At 38.3% G+C, this 8,907-nt stretch overlaps 1 protein-coding gene across 1 annotated transcript in view; it reads right to left on the reverse strand.

Annotated features, from left to right (window-relative positions):
- Positions 1 to 8,178, reverse strand: part of depdc7 (DEP domain containing 7) — a 12,382-nt gene extending 4,204 nt beyond the window's left edge. The window contains exons 1-4 of the mRNA XM_015374210.1: positions 8,075 to 8,178; positions 1,418 to 1,874; positions 377 to 507; positions 62 to 254 (exon numbers count right to left, since the gene is read on the reverse strand). Of these exons, the coding sequence (XP_015229696.1) occupies positions 62 to 254; positions 377 to 507; positions 1,418 to 1,874; positions 8,075 to 8,105 (812 nt within the window). The 5' untranslated portion in view covers positions 8,106 to 8,178. The remainder of the gene's footprint in view (positions 1 to 61; positions 255 to 376; positions 508 to 1,417; positions 1,875 to 8,074) is intronic.
- Positions 8,179 to 8,907: the final 729 nt, after the last annotated feature.

Consider the following 8,907-nt stretch of genomic DNA (forward strand, 5'->3'; position numbering starts at 1 on the left):
CATTCCATTTAAAGATGTCATTGTCTATCTCCATGAGCCATTAAGTCTTTGAAGAACTTACTGTGCTTCACTAAAAGCTTTCAGAACCTCTCTGTCCAAGTAGCTTGTTCCACACAACAGGTCAGGGTCAGGGTCCCTGCAGGGCAGAGGGACCCGAGAGGCTCCCTCGCCATCTAACAAGCTCTCCAGCAGGGGGAGCTCTATGACCTGCAGCAGCCTGGACATAGCCTGCTGGTGCCACACTTCATACAAACCTGCAAAAGGAAAACAGCAAAAAAATTTAGCAATGAAAACATGCTATCAGATATATTTCATATTAAACTATGATGTTTCTTCAAACACACAAAAAAAAAATATATATATATATATAGCTTACACTCCTGTGAGAGGCCGAGGTGGCTCATCTGGGGGGTGATGGTAGCGCTGAGGTTCAGATTTCCCAGAATTTCCTCCAACATCTTTTCTCTCTTTACCGGGGAGTGGGTTTGATAGCTGGGGAGGTCTTGGCTGATGGATTAAATGATGAGATCAGAGGAAGTGTTACAGGAGCAGACAGAATCAGTAAGGTACAAATACTTCCTCATACCCGTGGTTTGTTAACTTGCAGGTTCACAGAAAATGTTTATTTAGCTGCTGAGACTTCAGAACATTCCAGCAACAAGGTACGAAACAACTTGTAATGCTGGGTAATAGTTTAAAATACATATTTGTGCGTTTTTAAATCCCCCTTCATTGTATACCTTAATTTGCTTTATTTAGAGATTTCTGGATTTTTTTCCAACTCTTCAAGCTCACCTCATCTCACCTTCAGCACATCTCTATGATATTTGTAGGACTTTAGTCATTTATGGTTCTTCTTTAACATTTTATGTCATATTAGGGAATGGAGCTTTATTTATATTTTATTATAATTTATTACCAAAAACAAAAGAGCCCAGCTACATGGGTTCTTGGATCTCTTCATGTTTTCAAAAGTGGGCTTATCAAATTAATCTTTCTTATTATTTAAAACACTCAGAGGATGTTAAATGAAATGGATTAGTGGAAGATATAATTAATAATATTTTTAGCTTCAGGCACCCAGTTTAATACCATGCTAGATTAACACGCTAGATTATCACACTGAGCCTGGTTCTGCTGGAGGTTTCTTCCTGTTAAAAGGGAGTTTTTCCTCTCCACTGTCCCCACAAGCATGCTTAGTGTGAGGGTTTGCATTCGGGTCAATGAGTCGATGCAATCAACTGGTTTTCCTTAGATAGAAAACTTTGAATCAATTTGACTGTATGATCTGGTGAACTGTAAAGTGATGAAGTAATGTGCTGTGAATTATATAAATAAACTGAATTAAAATTAAATTGAATAGATTTAAGAAAAGCCTGAACTATCAGAATCAGGATGTGAGAGTATGATTTCCTACCTTTCATTGTTTAGCGTACAGCTGCTCTGGTTCATGTTAGGTGAGCTACAGCCGCTCTCCATGGTACCGGTGGACTGAGAGTTACTGTTGGTCAGAGCCGATGAGGAGCTGGTTATCGGACCCAAGAACCGGTACAGACTGACACTGCTGTCCTCAAACTTGTCCTTTTTCTTCTCCTTTCCAAACACTTTAACCCCCACTGGTTCAAACACCTTAGAGTCCATGAGGGCCTGGCAGAGGCGGACGGCTTTTTGACGAGGCACAGCCTCATCACCAAAGAAGCGACTGATGGTGATGTGTGACAGAACCACATCCACAGCCTCTGAGCCCAGGAAGCAGTCATGGTAGGACTTTAGGTTGTGGCGCCTGTGCTTCACCTCAACGTGAGTTTGGAGATTGGAAATGATGCTGTTCCAGATGTAGGTGGCCCGGAAAGGTTTCCCAGCCATGCTTTGATCTGATGGAAAGGATAAGAGGATGGAAAATATTAGTGGCTACCAGAGATGTAAAGGAAGATAAGCGTGAAATCAGGTACAGGAAGCTGGAAGGAGAAAGCAGTCGAGCCTTCAGAAAATACAGTATTTTCTCTGCTCTAAGCGTTACAATGCAATTTAAACACACAATCAGAACTCCTCAATCATTTGAAAAATAAATCGCTAGAGAGCTGAGACACACATACCACTTCAATCCTATAATACTGTAGCAATTAGATGGTTTAGTTACTTTGTCATATAAAAAATGATTTCACAAGTTAAAAAAAACAATTTGCTCCCGTTTGAATTTACTGTGAAATTATTCACAAGGCCAGAATTGTAGTAACAGGCTTAAATGTATATAGGGCCTTGCAACCATTTTAATATCTATTTTATTTGTTTGCAGTTTGTCAACATAAGTACAAAACTAAAATAACTGGTATTACATGGAGAAAGATCAACATAAAGAGGAAAAAAAACATTGTTCCTGAGGAAAAAGGATCCAAACATGATGGGGCGTTCAGAGTAATGTGGAGTTTCAGTTTACTGTAACATACCAAATCTTTCAAGTAAATGATTTATGATTTCTATATTATATGGAAAACATTGATTATACTGTTTTATTTTAGTTATGCCTTTATTAAGAAATTTACAAATAATGAAACTATTCTGAACTGGCTATCTATTTGTTTTATAACTGGAATAGTTTTACTTTTCATTTTATTTATTTTTTTCATTGCTATATTACTGTAAAGGCTAAGAAATAAAAAGGCCAAATCATATTTGGGTTGTGTTTTTTGAGTTGATTTAAATGTTAAAAATTTTGTAAAATGGGTCGATAAGAGTGATCCATATTCTGAATCGAATCAAATGAAAATTGGATCATGACAGACTAATATCAGCAAACACAACAATTTATTCTGAGTTACTCCCTAAACAAGGTGTCCTTCTCTGTTGCTCCTCCAAAGCAGACAGATGTCTTCTCTTAACAACGACTGCAGACCCATCAGTCAGCCTAAGAGCTCCATGTTTGTTCAATTTTCCAATGATGGCTTTAGCAGAGGTCTATGAGATGTTAAAAGCTCAACTATTGTTTCATAACAATAAATAGTCTGTGTTCCCTGGCCTTCATGACGCTTTTTGCTTTCCTTCTAATATTATCTAACAAATATCTAAAGCCTTCACAAGACAACTTTATTTTTAGATTCTAGTTATTATTTAAGAGACATCTATAGGCAGGATGTAAAAATAAATTTGACCCTCTTCTGATTTTTATTCATTCCTTTTTCTTTTTTTAAGAACACGTTGGCTGCTTTATTTCTTCATTTAATATCTAATTATTTTGCCCGAATGGAATTATGTTATCCAAACACAAATGATAGGAAGATCTCCAAAATTAGTGATTAAGATCTTTTGAAATATAACAAGAAATTTGTGCATCTTTTACAATTGCTTAAGCACATTTAGTTACTTTAACACAATAGCTTCATGTTAGCAAGATAGGACATGAAACAATGGTGTTAAAGTAGCTAAATATGCTAAAGAAGATGCAAAAGATTCATGAATTGTACAATTACGTCTTGACAATAAAAGAATATCTAGAATCATTTTTAGGTATGATATGTCTGAATGGGCCTCTGTTTAGCTGTCTAAAGCTCAAATCTGTTGTCTGACCTCTCTGTTGTCCCACACTGAAGCATACATTTTTTTATTCCTTGTTTGAGCCAAATTCTCAGGAACTTCATAATTTGTGCTTTTCCTCTGTCTCTGCCCTACAGACACTCCCTATCCCCCGGGTTCCTGAATGTCCGTGTCCAGAATCAAGATGGAAGTTATGCAAGAAAGCCTGGATCCTCTTTCATGATGAGGTGTTTGATCAACACGACAAGAAGGTTTGAAATGATACTTGCGGTAAAAAAAAATACTTGCGACACTGGTTAAAAACCATAGAAAACTATCAGTGGAATGAGTCCCAGTTGCTGCATTATCATATAAATCTAGATATGTTCAACATTATACAGTTGGTGAGCCTTGTGTCATTCCCCCAGGAGCCAAGCTTGTTGAAGAAAGAATGGCAGGGCTCGATGGAGATCTAAGCATCTCACAACAGGAAGCTTTTAAAGCCTGAAGAGCAAATGTTAGGAAGGATCTGAGGACATAAATCAGGCTCTGACAGTCTCAGTGTTTTGATAACACAAAGAGACAAATATAATTACAGACCCATCTGTGAAACCCGGAGAAAGAAAAAAGAGCCCTGGAACAGCGCAGCAGGAAAAGCAGATGTTCTGCCACAGAGGATGGTGATTGTGGGTGATCTGCTGATTAATGAGATGAATTTACGTCAGACGGCGTCTCTCTCAGCAGAAGAACTTGTCCTGGACTTAGGATTTGCATATTAGGAAAGAACATTTTGGACTGCAGCAGCTGTTTGAGGAAGAACACTGAAGAGGTTTGCATAAGAAAACAAAATCTGAATGCAATAGGAAGGTGTTAAATGGATTCATTAAAGGCTTGGAGGGGAAAATCAGAAAATACTCTAATTTAGAGTTAAGGGAAGACCATCTGTGGAACGTCCAAGGGGGGTCTAAGGATTACTGCTGTAAATCTTGGCTTATCACTATCCTGGGAAGCTTGTTTAAAAAACAGGGTAAAATGGTGTTTCCTCCCTTGAAGATTTCCTCTAGTTTTGTTTTTATTAGTGTTTCATGAAAAAAAAACTTTATTATCACAAAAATTAAAAGCTATCAAAATCAAATTACTTGAAAATTAATTGCCTTCTGAACCCAGTTGTGAATTCCCTGGTGGTAAAAACTGCCATCAAGTGTTTCTTCTAACTGGCAGCCAGTCTATGCAGCAATTTCAGCCCAACTTGTAAAAAAAAAAAAAAAATGGAACCACACTGGAGGATATTTAGCATGACCTACTTGTTAAATCTGTACTGCTTAATTTTTTTTCCAAATTACCAAGACTTTGACTAGGTCACAGGGACACCTTTGTTAAAGGTATAATGGAGGATTTTCGCTAAATTTTTAAAAGACCTGTCCTCTCCACTTAAAAAAACAATGCACATGCACAACCCTGTACCAAGCCCCAATAGGGAACGGCTATTAAACGTGTGCGAGAGCATGCATGAGCCCATTTCTCCTCGTGCATGCTCTTTTTAAAAGCTGCTGTTTGCATCGCTCATATAAACTTTCTTTCTAAAAGAAGATTTGCAATTTTTCCTCTATCTTAGACTAACCTGAGGTATGTGAAAATGGGGACGAGCACAAAGGTGGGCCTTAAGTAAACATATCACCAGACTGATAGGCAATTAGGAGGACCACTTATATTGATGATCCACCCAGAAAAACAACATCATCCACTTTACCTTAAAGTGTTATGCTCGGGGCAACTGTTCTGCTACATCACCCAAGTGTGTTTAACTTCAGGTCACAAACTGATGGCCGGATCTTTACCTTCAGGATTTTCTGGTTCGGACTAGAATTCATCGTCCACCAATTCTTGCAAGCTGTGCAGGTCCTCAGACCACAACACAGCCACCTCCGTGTTTAATCATGGGTGTAATGTTAGCTTTCTAAAATGCTATGTTCATTTTACACCAGATGTTAATCACGACTTTCAAAATGTTAACATTTTATCACTTCAGTCCAAAAACTATTTTGCAAAAAGTCTTAGGGATCATTGAGCCGGGCTTTGGCAACTCTTGGATTTGTTCAATTTAAGCGTGATTTGACCAGTCTGTTTCTTATTGTTGAATCATGAACACTAACATTAACTGAGTAAGGTCAGACCTGCATCAAACCATATGCTGCTCTGTGTGTGGGAGTCCAAAAGCATTAGCTTTATGACAAAGATGTCAGTCTTTAGAGTCTGACTTATGACTGAAGTGGCCAACCTTGTCTCCTTAAATGGTTTCCTGTTTCTACAAGTTAGACCAAAGGTACGTGACACTAAACCCAAAGGGTTGTTGCTTTTTTAAGGCACTAAACACAATAATAAGAAAGGTACTTATTTGTTTGTGTATCTTGTTTCTGTGCTGGTTACAGACTAAATTTACAAGGGGGGTTAGTGTTTTTTCATAAGGTCACAGAAAAAAAGAATGAAACAAAAAACAGGGCAAAGTTTCCTTGTTTGTTAAGCGAACCAAAGAGATATTAGGAGATATTAGAAGCCCTGGAAACCTCAGACTTTATTTTTAAAGCATCAATAAAATAAAACACTAAATGTAAAAAACTGAAATTGGTTCAAGGGATGTATCAGTTGTAGTTTCTGTTTCAGTGAATATACTTTATTTATCATACATCATATTTTTATCTTGCCTTATGCCTTTGGTACAGAGGCCATAAGAGGGGGCAGGACAAGGGGCACTGGACCCTGTTGGCCCCTCTCTAGAACCGCCCCTGTCTGACATTAAAATATAAACTGGTCATTTCTAATGTTTAATTATGACAAAAAAGTGAAAAGAAAATGAGGAACTTTTATTTAAAAGACAAACTTTTTCCCAGCATGCCATCTGTGGGTAAAACATGAAGAAGGTCCAAAGAGTCTAAACAATTCTGGGAGCTCTGCTTAGCAATGTCATCTCTTGTTTTGCGCTAGAAGAGGCCGAAGCCAGCTTTTCTTCACTGTTGTGATTTCTCTGTCCACAGATTAAGCAACACATGAAGAATCCGAGCTGGCTGTGCTGTGGACCAGGGCCGGAGCTAGATGGGGGGCCCAATCATTGGCCACCCCTGTGGTCACCCCTACCACTTTTTCCCTCTAAAGCCGGGCCTACAATGTGCAATTTTTTTCAATCCTTGTACGCAGCTGCTGCTCACAGATTCTTCCACGACTGGAAAATCGCCCTGAAAAATTGCAGTGTACGTCGGGCTTAATACAGACAGGGGAAAAAGTAGTACCCTGAAGTGGAATATTCAAACCATTTAAATTTTTCATATATTAACATTTACTTGACAACAAAGACACTGCAGTTAATTATGCACATAAATATCTTGAAATTAAAGATAAGTAGATAATTAGATTTTGTGTAATATGGGGTAAAGAGAAAATTATGTCTCTGCAAGTCATCTAGGAGTCTTCAGTAAAAATATGGATAAATAACTATTTTAATAAAAAAAAAAAGTAAATATCATTTTTTGCAGAATGATTATTGATAAAACATAAGTAATGACAATGGAAAAGATGTTTGCCCCAGAACTTAAACCTGAAAGAATTGTATCCACTATATATGCGTCTATTTGTTAGCAAAGGCTGTAGGAAAAATATAGTTTGCCTTCATTTAGAAAATATGGATGTTGTGCTCATTAATTTTCCTGTCGGAACAGTTTAGCTCAACCCATAAGTTTTGGTGCCTATCCACTTTCGGCCATCCCTCAGTGTACATTGGTTATTGCCTGGCCAACCTTATAGGAATATTCTGGCTACCCTGCTGTGGACACATTCTCCTAACATTTTATCCTTAATGACAACAGCGCAGCATGTGTTTGCACACATCAGCGGAGGTAAATAATCGCACAGGGAGCGGCGCGCATCCCACATGGGGAACCTTATCTGCAGCTGGAAGTTCCTGCATGGTGACTGCCAACACTATGAGAATAAGAGCTTTAACTTTCGGTAGGCAAATAGAAATCACAGCCGGTGGATGATAACATCTCATTCCTTCAGATTGTCCCATCTGGCTTCAGGGCGCAGCTCCAACCCTGTTGGATTATTGGCCCACATGAGTTCAAACCCTCATATCCTGTGCAGATTATGGCAAATAACCTTTTTGTTGTCATGTTGTGACACAAACACGCCATAGACCGAGCCAGCTGAGTTTGCACAGACCAAATGTCAAAACTCTCCTCAAAACAAACAGATTGTTAAAAAAGGCTTTCGTTTTTGTCAGCTAAACATTCAAATGGTTTCATTAATGTTAGTCTTTTGATTTAAAACAAAAAAAAAAAAAACTTATTTCGGAGAGTTTATAGTCATTAAAGTAATGATCTCTTTTATTTTGCAAATAAATCAAATAAATCAGATAAAAAGCGTGAGTCGATACTGTGCGTAAAATTGTTGGCCAACATTAACGGCGTTTACGCGTTTACGCAACAACAGAGTCAGAAATGTTCCAAGACACATTACATCCAGAGATAATAAATGTGAAAGTGTTCATTTATAGACAAAATAAAGTAATTACCTGGTCCCTGTGTGTCCATGCGGACAGCCATCCACCCACACCATGTCCTTGGCTTTCCAGATCAAAACCTGAAGACTGATCCGACACCAGACAGAGCCGAAACCTCAGCCCCTCCCTTCTTCACATGAATTATACATGTCCCAATCAGGAACCCTTACCCCCCCCAACATGAGCCCTCCCCCTACCTCCCATTGCTTTATCATAAAGCACATTACCTGCAATACTTTTTAAAGGTGAAACCATTTTATATCCATTTTTATAGAAACAGCAAAAGTTAAGGAATTTGCCTCCACCATTTAAATGAGCCAACAACGGACTTCGCTATTGAGATAATGAGAAGAAAGACAGTCTAAGAGATTTGGATTTAAACAGTGAAACACAAAATTAAAACTAAGAAATGTTGGGGGAAAAAATAGTTCCATAGTTCTTTCCTCCTCCTTCAGCCAAACAACAAAATGCGTCAGAGAAGAGGGAGCACGTGGCTAAAGGTGCCTCAGGTGACAATATTTGTTGATGCTCCCTTCTGCTTTAGATGATGGTAGATATATGCTGGGAAATCACTTCAACTGCCATTTATGTCAATGTCTTGTTCAATGCAACAGTAAAATGTGAGAGTGAAGGAAGGGTTATTTATACACTGTAAAGAAACCTGGGTTGAGGGTGCAAAGGGCGAGGCATGCGACTGGGACAAACCGGTTTGTTCACAATCCTTTAGGCATTTTCAGTGAAGACTAGATATACTAACCTTTCCGTTTTAGTTTGGGTTTTTTTTTTTTTTGGATAGGTAAATTGGGTTTTATTTATACAATAAAAATGCCCAAAAAATCCAAGTG

Source organism: Cyprinodon variegatus, unplaced genomic scaffold (assembly GCF_000732505.1).
Source record: "Cyprinodon variegatus isolate N-32 unplaced genomic scaffold, C_variegatus-1.0 Scaffold5, whole genome shotgun sequence".
NCBI classification, from domain to species: Eukaryota; Metazoa; Chordata; class Actinopteri; order Cyprinodontiformes; family Cyprinodontidae; genus Cyprinodon; species Cyprinodon variegatus.